Here is a 20,529-nt window from a genome sequence, read left to right as displayed (position 1 = left end):
GGGCTTCTCAGTGAGAAAATATAACATTCTATATCCCATTTCTGGAAGTTCTGAGAAATTCTGTAATAAAAAATGAGATTAACTTTTTAAATCCACATTTTAAAAATATCTGGTCTTAGAACCCTTTTGTAAGTAACAGGTGTTAACAATGCAAAGAAGGTGGATGCCGTTGATCACTCTGGGGTTATGCAGTTCCAGCACATTCCATTTCAGAAATAATTGCCTCCTCTCCAAGATGAACTCCCACCCCAAGGCACTTACGGAGTAACTGAAATACCTCACTTTAAGTGAGAAAACTTTCCCAGCACAGGAAAGAGTCCTTTCTTCTTGTCTTAACAGACAAGCTGTGGATATTTTCCAGATAGTTTATGTGTATATCATCACTATCATTTCTCCCACAGTGTGATCCTGGGCAACTTTTTGAGCCTCTTCATGTCCCAATTTCCTCATTAGCAAAATGGAGATAATAATAGCTACCCCACAGAGTATGCAGGTAAAGCACTTAACAAGAATGTTAACAGATGGTGGCTACTAATATTATTAAAGAATGCTCTGCACTTTCCATGAGGGAACTATATAGTTGGGAAGATGAACTTTGTATAAGTAGAAGCTATCGTAATGGTACTTCTGTTACAGCAGTGGTCACCTTGCATTGTAATTGTATGAGGACACTGGATCAAGAGCTCCTTGAAGGCAGGCTATGTTCTCTATGTGCCCTGGATCAGGTCCTCAGAAGAGACACAGTATATGTTTGTTGAATGAATTAGTGAGGAATGGAAGAAAGCCAAATGAATTGACCATACAGGCAGTTTTACCTGCTCTCAAAGGAGGATGAACTAGAGCAGGTTTCCTGGGGACAGGAAGAATCAGGAGCTGAGATGGTGAGGAAGGGTCTCGGGGAAGTAGAGCAAGCAGGAACAATAGTTTGAGGAATCAGCAAGGAAGAGGCTGATATCTGAAGTAGAGGGTCTCTGTAGATGAGGCATGGTGAAAGCCCAAAGGATGGGCTGGAATCGGACTTTTTGGGCCATGGGTCTTCACAGCCTGACCATATAGGGAATTAAGAGGAAGCGCCTTCTATCTGAGAGTACCTCAGGCTGTGCCAGACTTTCCCAACACTCTCCACAGTCATGTATATGACAGATAACACCAAGTGCATGACACATTCTCTGGTTCACTGCCTGCAAAGCTATCTTTTTTTCTTTGTCCCACCCTCTACAGCATTTCAAAATGCAATTAAAGAAGAATAATGTTGTTCACACAGTAACCTTGAAATCACTTTAATTTCTTTTTAAAGAATCACTCATAAATTTCAGTCCTTTCCCATCACTCATAACAAGTGCTTGTTAACACAGCTCACAGTGTCCCTTGTGTGTTGCAACATGACATTTAAGAACCACGGGTCTGGTTCATTGTCAACCAGGACCCTTTTCCATCCAAGGACATTAGGCAAGGTTCCTTCAGTGGAGGCTCAGGGTAAGACCCTGGCTGTGAACTAGGTAGAAAAGGGAGGGAATAACCATTTATAGAGCACTTAGATCCCAGACGCTGAGCTACACATTATATTCATTTTCTCAAATCTCAACACACCTGAAAATGAAGACTATTATTCATATTGTTCAAGTGAGAGAGGCCATTGGTACCAGGAAGGCATTTTTCACTAAGAATGTTTGAAGAATTAGAAGTGTTAAATGGGGGTTTTCTCAGTCTTAAATGCTCACTTTGTGTAAGGGGCTATCTCAATGTCCATTTTAGGGGGCAGAATCTTTCATTTTCCAGTGCAAGGGAAGGACCTCTGACTGCCATTCTTCCATTAATTCTCAGATGGTCTCTTTGTGTTCCAGCCTGCCCTGCAGGGATGTTCAAGGCCAGCCAGGAAGCTGAGGGCTGCTCCCACTGCCCCTCCAACAGCCGGTCCCCTTCAGAGGCGTCTCCCATCTGCACCTGCCGGACCGGCTATTATCGAGCAGATTTTGACCCCCCGGAAGTGGCATGCACTAGTAAGTGTATAGTAAAGGCTCTGGGCTGGGGAGTTTGGTTTGCTGACAGTGCAAGTGATGGGCCTGGGGCAGAGGAGACCAAGACAACATTTTCCAACTGCTGTACTAAACAGAAATGCTAGCTCTGGTGCTGAAACGGACAGCTCCTGTATGGGGCAGGCAGGAGGGCCTCTCTCTCTGCTTACTTGCACAAGGTCAAGATTGTTCTTTCTTACCTTCTCCTCCCAGATGGGAGAATCTTCTTCCCACCAAAGCAAGACAACTCCTGCCAACCTGATGAGTTATTTGAGTGCAAAATCAAGATCCACTAGAACATTACAATTCCTAGCAAATCTTCCAGTCACCTCCTCCAAGAAGCTTTCTTGGTCCTGTCAGCTGAGAGTATCCTCTTTTCACCTGGCTTCCTGTATCTGTGTGACCAGGCTCTCCTCAGAAATCTCATAATTTTATTAATTGCTCAATTATTTTGTACTTGCCTTCTCATCTCAGTTGCCAAATGTGTGCCAGGACCATATATCCATATCCCTGTGTCCCTTGCAGTGCCTAGTATGGTGCAGTGTCTGTACCCCCAACAAATGATAAGACCAGAGTCCTAGCCACAGTGGGCATCTCTGAGGCATATATTTTAGGAGTTGGGGCTAAGGCAGCAGCTCCACCATTATCCCATCCTCTGCTTTAGAAGGAAGAACAGTCATCTTAACAAAAGTGAAGAGCGAGTCACTCCACTTCCTGGGTAGGGATGGGGGAAGCAAAAATTTCTTCCCAGTCTTTCCCCCCATAGTTGTGGGAAGGCAGGAAGCACCACTCTCCCTAAACAGCACTTTAGAGTACATGCTCCTATCTCCCTAAGTATTGCATCCCTAAAGCATGGGCGATTTTTCTTTTCAGTATTTCCATTGTATGCCAAAGTCAATGCTCCAGGTTAGCCTCTAATTAATTATGCTAGAACTTTATTCTGCATTGGATGCTGTTGCTTGGCTCCCTGCCAAAAGCACCTTCCCTTCACCTCCTGTACCCAAGACCCTTCCATGCACCCCTGGAATAGAAGGGTACAGAGGGAATGTTTCCTACATATTTTCAGTTTGATGGACAAAAAAGTGACTTAGCTTTGAGTAGAATTTCTTAATTCTGGCCTTGCAGTGTATGTAACCTTTGCTGGGTAAAGAAGAGGAATGAAAGTGTCTTCTAGATCAAGGTCCTGAGGTCGATCAATGTTTATGGATTTGAACTGAGGAAAAGCTCATCCTCTTGTAAACTGGTTTTCCCCAGACCTCCCTCTCTGGTGGGTTGATATGAACAGAAGTGATTCCATTTCTGCTGACTAGAGTCCCTGTCTTTCTGTTGCAATATCTTCTCTACTGATTTCAGAGGTTCCCCTTTGGGCCTCTACGAGCCCGAGAAACATTGCTTAATGTACTTTAGAAGTCATTTAAGGATGCTGTCCTCCCTGCCTGAATGTCCTAAGGACTGGTCTCCATGATTGACAAAGCATATACCGAGGGTCTCACAATTTCCCCCCTGAAAACATTCCCTTCCATTTCTGCTTGTGAACCCTCTCTGACCGACTAAGCTCTCTGTGCAAATCAACTGAACACACATAATAGGAGCCTGTGCCTCCGAGCTTCCCACTTCAGCAGATATACGCTATAAGATCACCTATAGGGAAGGTACACCAATGACCAAATGTTCAGAATGCTGAGGTGGGGCTGTCCTCCTTGCCATACAGCATTCTTCCTATGTACCTCTCAAGGTTTGTCTTCAGCCATCTAACCTGATGTGCTTGGACCAACAGGACTGATTCCTGGAATAAATAGGAATGTCCCAAAGCCTCCAGTGTGAAATTGTAGACCCTCAGTCCTCCCTGCCTCCCCCTATCCTGAGTCCACGTCATTAAAATCAGGTGTCCCGGGCTTTTCTCTCCTGTCTCTGGCCCAGCTAGCTCTGAGGTTAGGCACACCTTCCTCACTCGCTGTGGTCCGCCCATCATTTCCCCGCCCCGCTCAGAGTGTGGGTGAATGCTAGATAGGCATGTCTACATCACCACACCCTTTGCATCGGCCTATGCTCTTACCTCCCCAGACTAGAAATTGTTAAATCAAAGGCACACTTGTCTGTGGTGGTCAGGCTCCATCAGTGAGATGGCAGTTCATTGATGCATTGTCCAGCCTCGGCCTGCAGGGGCAAGCACTTGGTGAGGGTCTCGGAATCTAGTCTAGGCTGCAGCACAATGGTAGGCAAAACAAGTGTAAATAAACCTACTATTTTATTGAGCCTCATTATATATTTGATTTATTGTGTACCAAGGAAGTACTGTATGAAAAAGTCAATTTGTTGGCTTCTTATAATCTCATTAGGGTTTCCTTTTAAAGCATTCTAATTGGAGGTACCATCTGTTCTCTTAAAAAGACATTGCACATCACCACAGTAAATAATTTTTCAGATACCGGGAGCATATCTGGAGCTGTTGAGGCCAGGCACAGCCCCACACCATGGCTTTAGGGGCCCTGGCTGGTTCCACAACTGGAGCTGGACACGAGCCCAGCCCAGCCTGAGAGAGGCTGGATGAGGTGGGGATGGCCCAGGTGCTTTCCACTTTGCAAGTGCCATCCTGCATCCATCCAATCAGGAACCAATCATGGTCCAGTGTGGCAGTGGGAAGACCTAGATAAAGAGGAGCTGTGTCTTTCTAAAATGTGCAGGACAGTGGGCACCTAGAGTGTCCGGGTCGTGTGGACGTGGGGAAAGGGGACAGTGTCAGGAGTGTCTAAAATCCCTGGCCTTCACGTCTAGAAAGACCTCAGGTTTGGCCTATTGCCATCACCTTTAAATGAGACTAAATCGACAGTCATACTCTTTCACTGACGACACTGAACATTTTATAAAGAATCTTACAGTTCAAAACGTGCTCTTTAACAAGGCTAAAATACTTACAGTGCACTGAAAACGAACATTTTTTAATGAATTCCATTAATCTCTTGGGACCAGCACATAGATATTCATTGTGTTTCTATAGTGTTAAAAATGTTCACTTATTCTAAATTAAGCATTCGCGATGCGTGATAACTTTTGTAGCCTTGTGTAAACATTTCTTCATTTTTGTTTGTACTCTTCTGGGAGAGCCTGGGATCCCCTTGACCTCGGAGATGCCTTGGAAGCCCTCTGTGTCCAGTCTTGTCCTTGACAAAGTTTGGGACTCAGCAGGTATTTGTGTGCTCCCCCGAGGCAGTGTTAAAAGAGCTGGTTGGAGCTCCAAGTGTAACTGGAGGAGGCGGCGTAGTGAGCTCAGTGTCTGAGCGTGACGATGTCATTGCTGCTGCTTTGTAGACACCCAGCCTCCTTCTTCCTTCTTCTTTGGCACCTCTGCCTGGAGTTCTGGGTCTGCTGCATGAATGCCTGGCTGACCACCTCCTTGCCCAGCCTGGCCAATCCCTGTTCATATTCAAGAGGAAGCCTTGTCCCCTGCAGGCTCTGGAAAGAGAGACGATCAAGAAGGCTGATGTAAGCTTTTAGGATACACACTACAGCAGGTCAGGGAGGCCCTCAGAGAGAGAGTGACAGCCTAAGCCATGGGCAGGATGAGGTGGGAGCTTGGGAGACAGCTAGAGGTAGGTCACAGTTGACCCCCACCCCTCCCTGCTAACAGAACTCGCTGAATGAAGCCAGGTTATGTGAAGAGTGGGGTTCGCCTTTCGTGAGGAGTTACCAAAGGGCCACTTACAGCAGGAGACAGGAAGAGAGGTCAAGGGGAAGGTGCGGCCCACTAGCCAGGAGGGTCTGCGACGGGTGGGGGCTGAGGAGCTGGCTCTGAACTTCGGGCTTACTGAGCTTCCGCTGAGGGACTCGTCACCTTCTTCCTCCTACTGCCTCCCTGGGCTACCGCGCAGAGACCTGGAAGCTCCCTGGGGAGTCCTGGCGTCCCCAAACTGCCCCAATCTTGGTGGGTTCTGGGAGAGCTTATTGAATCTTCGATTGATTGTAGTGCTTGTAAGATGAGCTTTGGCACTTCCCAGACAAAAGTTTTAATCTTGCCTCTGTCTCTTACTTTCTCTGTGACCTTGGGCTAATTCCATAACTGTCTTGCATTCTGTCGTTTTATTCTCACGACCTCACGATAATGTATGCCTTTCTGGGTTGTGATGAGGATGAAGCAAAATAGTATTATAGAATCTTTGGCACCATGCCTGGTCCATAGCAAACTCTCGATTGGTGTTAGAACTTGCCTTTGGTTGTATCTCTGGAAAGTGTGAAGACTGCAGCAGATAGGGAAGCTTCCATCGTGATAGGATGTTGGAGATCTAAAACTAAAAGCGATGCCCTCAGGGAGAATCCAGGTTGACATGGTCTGTGACCATCACAGCTGAATCCATTGTGTGGCCCTGGCCTCCACATTCCCCTTGGCCTGAATGTCCTTGTGAAAACAACGTGACGGTCCTGGCCACTGTGACCAGATGTGCTGTGGGAGGAGGGGGGAGGTGCAGACCGAGCATCTGAAGACTCCAGCTGCTCTGGAGTCTTCTCCTCTGGGACTGAGAGGCCTGAGAAGCTGGGCAGCAGCAGTGACAGACCAGACTGGCTGTAAGTTCTCAGGGAGCAGGGACAGAGTGACACCTCAGGGTCAGACACGCTTCTTTCCACAGGAGGGTCTTATGTCACGGGCAGTGTGACAGGATCAGGCGGAAAGAGGGAGCAGCCAGGGACACATGAGGAAGTGCACAGCAATGTGAAACCAAGTACTGAAATGCGTGTCTTCAGTTTTAAATAGTTTCTAGTTTACGGGGAGACGAAATGGGAAGGAGGAATTTATGAAGCAGGTGAAAATAGATAATTATGCCTTATAAAATTGCTGTCTGTGAAAAACTATGCAGAAGGACTGGTGTAAAAATAATTACCTTGTTACATTTCTGACCACAAAAACCCTTTTTCTGTCACCCACCTGGGAAAGACTTTGATGGATCACAGAGACAAGCTGGAGCTTGGCTTATTTCTTTGTATCTTTTTGTAACATGCAATGAGTTTCCCTCTGCAGTTTTGATCAGAGAAAGGGGATGAAGTAGGGGCTCCAGAGGTCATGGTCTTGTCCCCTGGGCTCTCCTGCTGTCCCCTTACATGAGGGGGCACGATGCCAGCCAGCCACTGGTGTCCCCCAGGGACCAGCCCTGACCTCCATCCTGACTCACACAGAAAGGCATAGAAGCTGAGTGGCAAGGCAGGGGCTGGGGTGTGACCTGGGCATGTTACAGCCTCTGCGCACAAGACTTCTCATCAGCAGAACTGGGCATGGAGGAACCGAATTAGGGGGTTGTGAGAATTCAAGAGTGCAATGCCAGTGAAGCCTCGAGGTGAGAACTCAGGCTTGTCTACCTCCAATGTTCTGACCTCACACATACTGGGAGCTAAACTTGGTAGCTCTTAGAGGATGGTGCAGGTGGTCATGAGCGTGATGCTGATTTGCTGTTACGCTCACTCTTGAATCTGCCTTCCACAAAGAAGGATGAGAACCTGTTCTTCCCTCTCGCACCGCTGCATATGCCAGTTTATCTGGTTGAAGCTTATGTTTCATCCTTTTAGGGGCTGACAGCTGGCCTCCTGTTTCACCCCAACTGCCCCAGGGCAGTAGGGTTGTCTCTGTGGAGCAGGGTCATGCTCCTTGGATGGTCTGCCCAGGATCATGGTGGCTTTACCCAGAATGTAGAAGAGGACATTAAGGCCCAGAGCATGGAAAGGGCCTTGGGATGATAGGAGAAGAAGGAAGTCCTCTGTGGCCAGGATTGATGGCCTTTGGGACAATGTGAAAAGCCTGTAGGGACATCAGCTCATAGACCTTTTCCAGCTGGTCTTGGTTCCTTGTGGGTCACGCTCATCATGATTGCCAGTGATGCTTTGTATTTTTCCTTTACAGCAATGATTTTTAAATGCAGGCCCCAGGCAAGCAGCCTCAACATCACTAGGGACATGGAAATACTGTTCTCAGCCCCCTCCCTAGATGTACTAAATGAGAAGCTCTGGTGATGGTGGGTGGGAGATAGCAATCTGAATTTCAACAAGAACGCCAGGTAATTCTGAAGCAAGCTCAAGTTTTAGAACATTGCTTTAGAATTAGGTTATGTTTCTCTGTCCTCTGCTTTATGACTCCTGGGGAGAGAGGCCATTGAGTGAATTCCTCCAGACTGAAACCGCAGGGCCTGCCCCTCCCCGTCAATGTCCTGTGTGCCAGGTTTGGCTGGGGAGGATGGAGGGGTAGAAGAGAGACAGACAGACAGAGACAGAGGGAGGGGGACAGGGGGAGATTAGAGGAGGGGTGGGATGTGATATGAGTATGAATGAGTACCTGTACATATATGTTTGTTTGAGTGTTACAAGGGAAGGTCTCACTAGTTCTCAGAACGACTCCCACCAGCTCCGGCTTGGTTTCCAGTTTATTCTCACTTTTGGGTAATTGGGACAATGTGGAGACCTCTATCATCTGAGGCTGGGAGCAGTGATGGGGGAAAGAGAGTAGAGATCAGGGAGCATAACCTGGCTGGAGGCGGTGGGCTCAGGGAGGGCTGAGGGAGAAACTGAGGCAGAAGCAAAGTGACTGGTGAGGACCCTTCACCTGAACTCAAATGGAGAATCAGGTGGGAAGGGATTATAAATGGGTGATGGGCCTACCCCCCTCAGACGGTCTTCTACCCTCTTAGCAGGAAATAGGCCAAGCGGGAGCCTCTGGGATTGCCACTGCAGGGAGGGGCCCTTCAGGGCACCCTAGGACAGGAAGGCCCCTCAGGGTGCAAACGCTCCACCCAGCACAAGACTCAGTATTATACACTGGGGAGTACACTGCAGTTTTGGGATGAGTTTTACAACTTTTCAAAGGCAGATTTCTTCAAAAGCATGTGCCTCTTTGATCTAGGAGGTGCAACCTATTGAAAAAGGGCAGCTTTACCTGAAGTAGGCTTTACCCACTGAGGACTAGGGCTTTAGTAAAAGATATACTGCTGTGTCTTGTTCTGTAGATAACAGAGCTGCTTGACTTTACCCTTAGACGTGGTCCATGTTGCACATAAAAATATGTCATTTGTGCTTCTGAGAGGTAGAGGATCAGTGTTTTCCTTGAGGTAAAATTTAGACAAGGGTCACAGATGAACAAGCGTCGTAGGGCAAGCTGTTTCTCAGAGTGCCTGGATTTGGATGGTTTATACTCCTGGATGCAGAATTGAGGAGTGTGACTGCAAGCTGAAAGCTATTTGTAACTGTCACTACTGTTTCAAGAAAGGTCAGTGTTGCCTGTGTACACAAGCTTTCACACTTCTATAATCTACAATTTCTTTTCACAGTTGTTTGACCCAAGTGGGTATAACCCTTAGGAGGCATCCTATTGCTCTAAGTTTTAAGCTAATAGCTGGGCACTTGCTCTGGCGTTTCCATTTCAGCATTTCATCATAAGAACATTGGGAGTCACACTTGTTAACATTCAGAGCAGCCTTCTAGGTCCTACGACCCAAACTTCCCCAATATCTGCTTTTTCTCTACAACAACCCTAACAGGTGGTCAGTCATTCCACATCTATTTTTCTGAAAGTCTGTAATGACAGACAGCTGATATATTTTTCAGGGCAGCTCTATTCCATTGCTAGGCAGCCAACATCCATCAGTGTAGGTGAGATCTTCTGGACCTTGGATTGGGCACTGCCTGCCTCCCCTACTTAGTTTTGGTCCATCATTGAGGACAAGTGTTCTGCAGGCCGGCTGTTCTAATGTTTAAGGGCAATTTTCTCACCTCTCCTTAATCACCTACTGTAGGCAAATCATCTGTTGTGTTATCTATTCCCCAACGTACATGATTTCCTGAGCCCCACTGTCCTGACTCATCTTTTCTGAATCCCTCATGTTTATCAATACAACTTGCAAAATATGGCAGCCAGAATGAAACGGGTAACTCTTTTCCTGGAGCAGAGTTCAGTGGAAACGTGATGGATTTTCTCCCGTAACTGGGATACATTTGATTGTTTACTTTGGTTGCAGCCCTCACACCCTGGGCTCCTACCAGACTTTTTGGGCCACTAAACATCCAGCATTTTTGTTTGTCCCTTTAGGAAATGCTGCATTTGGGCCTCTCCTTTTTTGCACTTACAAATATGACTTCAGAAATTTTGCCTTGTGGGTTAGGCACAGTGTTCTTTCCAGTACAGATCACTTTGAATACCAATTTTTATCATCTTTCAAGTGAGAAGTATTAGCATAATTGTTAGGAGTATGGGCTCTGGAGCCTATGCCTGGGTTCAAGTCCCGCCCTGCTACTTGCCAGTTGTGTGACATGGGGCAACTGACATAGCTTTTCTGAGTCTCCATTTTCTCATCCATAAAATGGGTAGAGTGTGTGTGTTAGCCTCACTGTGTTGTCAAGGGTATTAAATGTAGTAATTCTATTTAGAACAGTGTTCAGCATACAGGAAGTAGTCAATGAAAGTAAGCTGTGTTATTCTATTACTATTATTGGAGTTGTTTACCAGGTTGCCTACTTTAATGTTATTTTCACAGTTGCTAAAATCCAAGCACTGGCATTATTATTTAGCTAACATTTATTCCTTTGGTATACGTGTATCTGTGTAGTTTTTCAGTTACCATTGTTGAAATCTCGGTGTGCTATTCTTGTTCTTGTTTTCTGCAAGCTCATAAACTTTTAGAAAAAGAAACAACGTCATTCGGCTTGACTTGCACTTACAGATAGGCTGGTTCTTGTCACTCTTCCCTTGAGGCTCACAAAGCACTGATTTCACTGTGAAGTTTCAGAAGTAGGAGGGAATTCAGGTAACGTGTATTCATTTAATCTACTCTCTGTTTCGAAGATCAGAACAAAGTTCTCCATCCATTGGTTTTAGGACCTTCTATTGTCATGAGTGCTCCTTGGCCATCTTCAGGCAATGGTATTAATAGCAAATTTGCAGGCTCTTAGGAAGGGTTAGTCTGGGATGGATGCTGGAACTTGATGGCATCTGTAGCTCAGGGTTTTTAAATCTTCCCTGCTCCAATTCTCCTCCTCAAAGGAGAAGACAAGTGGAAGTGAGTGTGCCTGGGTCCTCTGTCTTCTGCCAGAATCTCACCTCATCCCCTGGAAGGAAGAGGCCTTGCTTGCACTCTGAATGCTCTACACAGGCTAGGTATTCAGGTATAGGACTCTCTGTCCATTAACTGGAAGCTCTTGACATGCTGATCTGGTATTCTTTTTACTGCCTCCATAATCTTAAACAAAGGTGCCCAACACAGTCAAGAGTCAGTGGTAAGAGACCTGTTGTTGGGATCAGATAGACAAGGGTTGACTCTTGGCTCCACCCGTCCCTTGCAGCGTGGCCCTGGGTAGTTTTATTAACCTCTCTGAACTTCTGTTTCTTTGCCATAAAATCAAGGTACTATTTATTATTGTGCCACTTGTGATGATGTATGTAAAATCCCTCACTCAGTGTCAGACATATGATAAGTGCTCAATAAATTGTTGTCTTTGTTTTGATTGTTATGAATAATGTTCAAGAGGTAAGTCTTAAGTCATATATAAATTGTGCAGTACAAGGTAAGAACAGAATATATGCACGGGGGAAATGAGTAATTTAGAGCAAATGCTCTGGAGAGCCATCCTAGGTTGACTGAATTCTGACACCGTCACTGCGCTGTCTCTACCCCCCTACAATGTGATCACAAATCTATGTATCATGTGTATAGACCGTCTTGATGCCCCACCCAGCTCCTCACAGTTGGTTTTTAGATATGACTAGGGTCCCAGTTCCTCCAGTCGCTCCATTTTTATTTATGTAACTCAGCATCAGATCCTGATCCAATTCTGACACAAGAGGCCAAACCCAAGCCCATAGTGGGGTCTGGGATGTAACTCACCTCTAAACCTCTGGCCAGCATCCTCTCTGCAGTCACCTTTCAAGGTCACCACTGCCAGGTATTCCTGGAACCCATATCTGCCCACTGTACCCCCGTTACTGATCATTGACCCTCTCTAGGTTCAGAATCTGCACTCAACTCCATTGCAGTGGGTGGGATCCCAGGCTCCACCCCCCCCCCTTCCTGTGCTGATCTTTCAGCTGCCATATTGGAAACCTGGTACCAACCAACCTTTTCCAAACCAGGACTATGAATTTCCTGATCTCCTGGTTTGGTAACAGATGTGGAAGCAACAATGTGGGTGCAGTGACACATATCCCTGATGGTTTCAATTGGGTGTGACAAAGACCAAGGGCCCCAGAGGTCTTTGACTGTCATCAGAGATTTCTAAGGAAGCCACTTTCAACTTCGTGTAAGTGTAGATTCTGAACACTATTCAAGAGATCAAAAGCTGCCTGAGTAATTAGTGATCTCCCTCTAATTGGAAGTATGCAAAGAGGTGCTGGGGATACCTGCCAAGAGGGCTTCTGTATTGTGTGGGAAGCTGGGTGAAGTGGACAGAAATGAGTATTATTGTTTGGGCATGTCCATTCTGTCTGAATTATGTGTGGCATAGGACCAGGACACCAGCATTTTGTAGTGATTTATTTTGAAAGCTGTGTGTCTGGTCAACTGAGAAACTTTCCACACAATTGGCTGTAAAGTGCCCAGTTGGAGCCAGACACCTGAAAACTGTTATGACATGGGGCTGGACTCCCCAGTGAATAAATGATCATGGATGACTTTGCAGAGAAAGAGCAGGCTGTAGTCTGAAGTCAGCCTGTGGAACGGCCAGGATTCCTTCCGGCCTGTGCCAGAGACCATCTCTGTCTCGCTTAATCAAGAGTGCTCTGACTCTGAAGCCACATCAGGAAGAGTGGTTTCTCTCATGGCAGCTGAGAGGTAGAGGGCCACAGGGCCACTTGGACACAAAGGTCCCTCTGTTCTCTGTCCCTATTCTGTAGCGAGAATAGAGGGGTCAGGGCAATGGTAGTAATGGTTGGCTGCCCCCCACCCCTGCCCTGTGGCTATGGGCTTACAGTTGCATGAAATGCCCAAGAATGCCTTTTGTGCAACTCCTCTGGGTAACCTCTGAGCTCTGCTCACTTTGAAAATGGCAATAAGTGTGGAGTGGAGTGAGGCTGACATGCAGCCGTATAAGGAGATGAAGCATGGTGCAGCCTGGCTTTCCTCGGCCAGACATGCACAGGTGGGAAACCACGGTCACCACCAAGCCCTGCCAATGCTCAGTGAGCAGAGATGGAAGGCCTCTCAGTCCCCCAAAAGAGGATGCTGTCTGCTGGCCAACAAAGGGGAACTTGCCTGTGAGGTGAGAATTCGCTCTCCTTGTGAGTGAAGAGCAGCCTTTGTGCCCATGACCAGTGAAACGGCCTGCAAGTGGCTCTCATGAAATTAGCCATGCCCATGCCCATGCCTGCATGGTTTTGGGATGGTTGAGGATCTGAGTTTGTAGCAATTACAATGATATACCAGAGTGAGGCCTTGCCTGAGTAGGGTCAATTCTTCTGTTGTGCCAATGATTGAAGTGTGTCCTAGAATCAGTGACTTCAAGAAAATTCTTATTGGCTTAGACTGTTCACTCTGGTGAAAGCAAACGCCTTTGAGCTTACTTTGGGAGGGCATGGGCCTAGTGTATGGCTGTTTCAGTTGGAAGACCTATGGAGATCCTTTCTCTGAGAGATTACCTGGGCCAGACATGCCATGAACAGGACCTGGGAATGTACAACCTGCTCCAGTCTAGGGTAGGAGTCCTATATGGAGCCATCAGAGGTCCTACAGAGGAGGTCTGCAGAGGTCTAGGGGGCCCTAGGTAGGAAGATGTTCTTCCTGCTTCTGAGGGCCTTCAGGTCAAGTGTTCTGGACAATGCCCAGTATTCATTGCACAGGTGTGCCCTGGCCATTCTTTCTCTTCTAGAAGCTGAAGAGATGGACAGGGGTACCTGGGTTTCTGTACCAGACAGTCCTTTATGCATGTAGAGTACAGTGATATGTAATGCATTATGCCATTTGATTTCCTCATGATTGTGGAGAGAGCAGTGTCCTCCCAAGTCCCTGTCTTGGCCCAGGGGCTGCATCTCCACCAGCCTTCTTAGACACCGGTTTGCATGTCTGTTGTACAGGCACACACCTCCTGTGCACACTTTGAGCTCCCCAGGGTAGACGTCTGTGAACATTGAACATTTTGTATCATAACCTCACATATAGGGTGTAGCACACAGTAGGATTTCAGTAAACACATATGGATTGATTGGTCAAGAGTTAGTGTGTGATTAGGTTCAGAGAGTATAAGGGATCTGCCTAAGGTCACACTAAAGCAAAGGTGACATGCAGCCCCTGTTTGCTCTTTGGGGATCCAGTGCATTCTTTACCACCATGGAAGGCTCTGAGGCCTCATTTCAGGACTAAGCAAGAGGTCTTGAAGGCCATGTCTTTAAGATGACATGACCTATAGCTTTCCTTGACTTGGAGTGTTCCTAGGGGATCTGTAGGGAGGAATCCTGTCAAAGCTTTCCTCTCTCCCCTCACCTTGGGCCACAAATAGAAGATTCAACCTTCTATCCCTCCTCCCAACACACACACACACACACACACACACAGTGATGCGAGACTGGTTTTAAATACATTGCTACTGAGAGATGCTGCCTGTCAGTAGGATTCTCCTCCATCCTCCAAAGGCTTCTGCAGCCTAGTGGAAACCTAGACCCTCAGGCTTCAGCTCAGGCCAGATAGAGGGGCTGGCTCTTTTTCCAGAAAGTGAAATCTACCCCTTTTCTCCCTGACAGTAAACTCCATTCAAGCAGGAGAAACAAGAAATACTTTCTACAAACAGTGGTGTTTGGTAAAATATGTAACACTGGGTTCTTTGATGTTTCCCAAATGCCTCTCTGCAGGGTCCCTCCTTGTTTTGACTAGTCACTTCTTCTTACTAACTGTTATGATTAGGAAAATTGCCTGAGTACAGGCCCAATAGTTCCAAGACCATAATGAGCAACATGTGCAGACGTGCTCAGCACGATCTTGGAAACATGGTTGCTGTTTCTACAGGGAAGTTCCTGATATGATTCAGGAATAAGAGCTTCTCACCTCCATGAGAAACCTACCCTGCACCACCTAGCACCCTGCTGCATTTACATCCACCTGCACATTACATACTTAGTGCCTCCACCCTGGGTGGAAGAGATGTTAAAGATGAACTGTGGAAAGAGCTAGGCCTGCTCTCAAGTCTTGATTCTACCACTCACCAGCCATGTGACTTGGGCAAGTGATTTAATACCTTTGAGCTAATTCTCCTCATGTGTTACCTGGGGATAATAGTTCTTACCTCATAGGATGTTGGGAAAATTAGATTTTATTTAGTAATGTACCAAAACACCTAAGGTAGTACTTTGCGTATAGGGCATATTATTAAAACAAAATTCAAAACTTCATACAGAACTCGATAGAAATGGAAATCAAAACCATCCCTGTTATTTCAGATGCTCCTTGTAGAAATCTACTCCAGGCAAATGACCAACATTAATCATTCACTCCGTGGCATGAAATGAACAAGTCCCAATAAATCAGAGCCTTGTCCTTCTGACGTCTATGCAGATGGCACAGGGGTCTGTCTACAGGAAACCTACATCCCTGGGGCTCATTTTAAATTGATTTCAAAGGTGGCATAGAATTGGAATGTTGGGATTCCAAAGCTGTTAGGCAAAGTAAAGCAACATGATTTCCCCAGGTTTTAACACCTTCTCTTCTTTGCCCAACGGGTAGGAACCAGGGCACTTGAACTTGCAATGAAACAGGCACCGCAGGCCCCCCAGCACCACTCCCTCTTTGGACACAATCGTCTTCACATTGAGAAAAATGGTGTTCCAAATGTCTGGTGCCCATCATTCAAAAATTATAGACAGTTCTTGGTCTGTTTCTTCCCCAAACCTCAAGCCTAAGTTTCTGCTATTGAGAAGAGGAGGAGGATACCTCAACCATCTGTCCATTTTGATGTCACTACTTTCCACCAGTTACCTTGTAACTTACTCTTGGTTTCCTGATATGGCCACAAAGAGAAACCCCCACCCCATCCCACAATGACAAGACATGTCAACAGTTGCTGTCACAAAACCTTGTAATTGTGTTGTTATTGGTGCCTGCTATCGAATCTTTAGGAGCTCCCCCGCTGCCATTCAGGGAATCTCAGTGAAAGGATTGGGGAACAAGCAGGCTGCTGCCCTTCTCCAAGGTCCTGAACCAGCTCTGTACACAGCATCATAACCAGTTCCTTTAGGACAGTTGTCGTTCTTGTCCAAGCTCTCCCAAGAATGAGTGAGGGAATAATGGAAGAAGAATTAGTGCCTCAGGAGGGAAAGAGAGAGCTGAACATAGGCCGGGGAGTGTTATAGCTACACAAAGCAGCTAGAAAGAATAAAAAAGTTGTTTGTTTGTTCGTTTGTTTTGACATGGTTTTCAAATAACCAGGTACGAAAGAACAAACCACAGCTAAACATGAAACTGACTTCATGTTTATTTTATAACATTATTACCTTTCTGACAATTGCAAACTTTCCCTCTTTTGGTTTATATTAGCCTCCAATCCATTCTGCTTTCAGCTCTGTATGCTGTATTGAGGGCAAAGGCATAACAATTATCCAGACTTGGTTTCCTGCATATTTTGCCTCCATAGAAGACCTTTTCAGACATGTACAGCTCCGTTTCCTGTCTGCCTTTGCTCCTTGACTCCTATTTTCCCATAAAATCTTAAAGAACTTTCCTTCTTCAGTCCCTCAGACATGGTTTCTTGAAGTAGCTATTTTGCAGCAAGCAATGGGTAAAGAGATGGAACTATAATTCTTGATGCCTAATTCTGGACCACCACCTCCCATGTCTTTCTGGCCTCTTGTACCACACTTTTTTCACCTGATATCATTTTCTGGCTTACTTCCCCTGATGTCATTTTCTGGTCTCCTTCTCTATGCCTTCTTAACTCAATTCACATTGAAATATGCAGTCATTTTTCCCCCAAACTACAATCTTGACTATTCTCAGCCATGAGAACATTATCTCTTTGCATTCTTGACTCACAGTATTCATGAGGCTTGAATATAAAATTTCTTTCCTGGCTCATTCCCAGACCCTACCTCACATCTTTCTTCTAAAGGGATAGTGAGAGAACACAATTTATTGTAGGAGGAAAGAAGAGGATTTCTTGCCCATAGGTGGAGGAAGAACAAGGAAGGCAAAGTATCACGTCAAAGCCAGATCATCTCCTGGCAGGCCAGGAAGCATATGTCTAGGCATGCCTTGTTTTATTGTGCTTTGCTTTATTTCACTTCTCAGATATTACATTTTTTACAAATGGAAGGTTTTGGGCAATGCTGTATCAGCAAATCTATTGGCGCCATTTTTTTTTTTCCAACAGCATTTGATCACTTTGTGTTTCTGTGTCACTATGTGGGTAAATCTCACAATATTTCAAACATTTTTTATGATTATATTTGTATGGTGATCTGTGATCAGTGATCTTTGATGTCACTGTTGTAATTGTTCTGGGGCACCACGAACTATGCCATGGAAGAGTGTGAAGTTAATCGCTAAATGTTTGTGTTCTTACTGTTCTACTGACCACCGTTCCTCCATCTCTTTCCCTCTCTCAGGCCACTCAATTCCCTGAGACACAACAATATTGAAATTAGGCCAATTATTAACCGTACAATGGCCTCTAAGTGTTGAAGTGAATCGAGGAGTTGCACATCACTCACTTTAAATCAAAAGCTAGAAATGATTATGTTTAGGGAGGAAGGCGTGTCAAAAGTGACATAGGAGTTAGCCCATTTGTGCACACAAAGGACAAGTTCTTGAAGGAAATTTAAAGTGTGGCCCTAGTGCACATATGAATGATAAGAAAGCAAAGCAGCCTTATTGTTGATATGGAAAAAGTTTTAGTGGTCTAAATGAAAGATCAAACCAGCCACAACATTCTCTTAAGCCAAGCCTAATCCAGAGAAAGACCCTAACTCTCTTCAATTCTATGTAGACTGAGAGAGGTGAGGAAGGTGCAGAAGAAAAGTTAGAAGCTAGCAAGTTTGGTTTGTGAGGTTTACGAAAAGAAGCCATCTCCATAACATAAAAGTGCAAGGTAAAGCAGCCGGTCCTGATGTAGTAGCTGCTGCAAGTTCTCCAGAAGATTAGCTAAGGTAATTATCAGCTTGGTGCAAAAGTAATTGTGGTTTAAAAAGTTAAAAATAATTGCAAAAACCACAGTTACTTTTGCATCAACCTAGTAATAAAGGTAGCTACCCTAAACAACAGATTTTCAATGTGGATGATGCAGCCTAGGACTTTCATAGCCAGGGAGAAGAAGGCAATGCCTGACTTGAAAGCTTTAAAAGACAGGTTGATTCTCTTGTTAGGGGCTAATGCAGCTGGTGATTTTGAGTTGAAGCCAGTGGTCATTTACCATTGTGAAAATCCTAGGGCCCTTCAGAATTTTGCTAAATCTATTCTGCCTGTGCTCTATACATGGAACAACAAAGCCCAGAGTCGGAATATCTATTGACAACATGGTTTACCGAATATTTGAAGCCCACTGTTGAGAACGGCACAGAAAGATTCTTTTCAAAATATTACTGCTCATTGACAATGCATTGGTCACCCAAGAGCTCTGATGGAGATATACAATGAGATTAATGTTGTTTTCAGGCCCCATAACATAACATCCAATATGTAGCCTGTAGATCAAGGAGTAATTTTGACTTTCAAGTCTTATTATTTAAGAAATACATTTTATAAGGTGATAATAGCTGCCATAGAGATGATTCCTCTGACGAGTCTGGGCAAAGTAAATTTAAAACCTTCTGGAAAGGATTCACCATTCTAGATATCATTAAGAAAATTCATGATTTGTGGAAAGAGGTCAAAATATCAGCATTAACAGGAGTTTGGAGGAAGTTGATTCCAACCCTCATGGATGACTTTGAGGGGTTCAAGACGTCAGTGGAGGAAGGAACTGCAGATGTGGTGGAAATAGCAAGAGAACTGGAATTAGAAGAGGAGACTAAAGATGTGTCTGGATTGCTGCAATCTCATGATAAAACTTTAAGGGATGAGGAGTTACTTCTTATGGATGAGCCAAGAAAGTGCTTTCTTGAGTTGGAATTTACTCCTAGTGAAGATGCAGTGATGATTGTCAAACTGACAACAAAGGGTTTAGAATATTGTATAAACTTAGTTGTTAAAACCGCAGCAGAGTTTGAGAGGATTGACTCCAATTTTGAAAGAAGTTCTGCTGTGGATAAAATGCTATCAAACAGCATAGCATGTTACAGAGCAATTGTTCGTGAAAGGAAGAGTCGATCAGTGCAGCAAACTTCATTGTTGTTTTCTTTTAAGAAATTGCCACAGCCACCCCAACCTTTATCAACAACCATCCTGATGAGTCAGCAGCCATCAACATCAAGTCAAGAACTTTCATCAGCAAAACAAATGAAGACTCAGATTATGATTAGCATTTTTTAGCGATAAGGTATATATTAATTACGGTTTGTGCATTGTTTTCTAGAAATAATACTGTTGCACACTTAATACACTACAGTATAGTGTAAACATAACTTTTATATGCCCTGGGAAACCGAAAAATTGGTGTGGCTTGATTTATTGCAATATTCTCTTTATTGTGGTTGTCTGGAGCTGAACATGTAATATCTCTGAGGTATGCCAGTAAAGGTGCACACAGAGGTCATGAGCCCAAAAAAGCTGGACCCCATGCCCAAGTCTAAGGTTCTACCTCTTCCTGAGTGTGCTTGCAGGGCTAGGTGGACTAGAGCATATAGACTGGGCGGACAGCCTCCAAGGTTCTTCTCTCCAAATATAACTCCACCTTTGTGGACAAGACCCCCAGACACCATCCCTGAACATTTTGTTCTGCATTGATCTGACCTTTTATGTAACCTCTGTAACTCTTTGTGTTTCTCTTGCTTACTTTGATCCTTAACTGTATGTGTTTACAATTCCCAGTGCTTCACGGTATTGGGTCTTGCCTCACTAAGCATATGGGTTCCCCAAACTCTATACCTTCATGGTTTCACAGTGCTCAGCCCCGTCCTGAGTATGGGGTGTCTGCTTAAGGAATGCGTGGCTGAATTAGATCAGTCTTAATTAGATGCGTGGTCAGCATTCCAGATAATAATAATAATAATAATAATAATAATAATAATGGCAGCTGACATTTACTGAGTTCCTCGGTGTATCAGCCTCCCAGCTAAACTCCTTGGGCATGTTATTTCATTAAATCTAAAACAAAAAAACAAAAAACACTTTTCAGATGAGAAAATTAAGACTTAGAAGTTCACCTTCTCAAGGTTTGCCGACAAGAGAATATTTTTAAACATGGTTGCTATGAACATTTAGGGGGTTCATTGGTAGAGAGACCCCTTAGAGCCTCTGAAAAATAATGTATGTGTTCAAGAACATGTTTATTTTTCTCAGAAAAAGCTTTGTTGCTTTCATCAGATTCTCCAAGGGGTCATACACACAATGACGAGGACCCTGTCTATGGCCTAATACAGAACAGCAGAGTTTCAGCATGCACGAGGGGTCTCCCGAAAGGACATTTGCCTTACCTT

General features: G+C 45.0%; 1 protein-coding gene across 3 annotated transcripts in view; it reads left to right on the top strand.

Annotated features, from left to right (window-relative positions):
* The window catches only part of EPHB1 (EPH receptor B1), a 427,967-nt gene that overhangs the window by 280,665 nt on the left and 126,773 nt on the right, over positions 1–20,529 (top strand). For 2 of the 3 annotated variants that reach the window (XM_081072777.1, XM_081072778.1), the window contains exon 4: positions 1,845–2,000. The exons of the other annotated variant lie outside the window; for it this stretch is intronic. In XM_081072777.1, the coding sequence (XP_080928903.1) occupies positions 1,845–2,000 (156 nt within the window). The remainder of the gene's footprint in view (positions 1–1,844; positions 2,001–20,529) is intronic. 3 annotated transcript variants of the gene reach the window in all.

Source organism: Rhinolophus hipposideros (assembly GCF_964194185.1).
Source record: "Rhinolophus hipposideros genome assembly, chromosome: 14".
NCBI classification, from domain to species: Eukaryota; Metazoa; Chordata; class Mammalia; order Chiroptera; family Rhinolophidae; genus Rhinolophus; species Rhinolophus hipposideros.
Note: the sequence above shows the minus strand (reverse complement) of the source record. Positions and strands in the feature narration are given on the sequence as shown.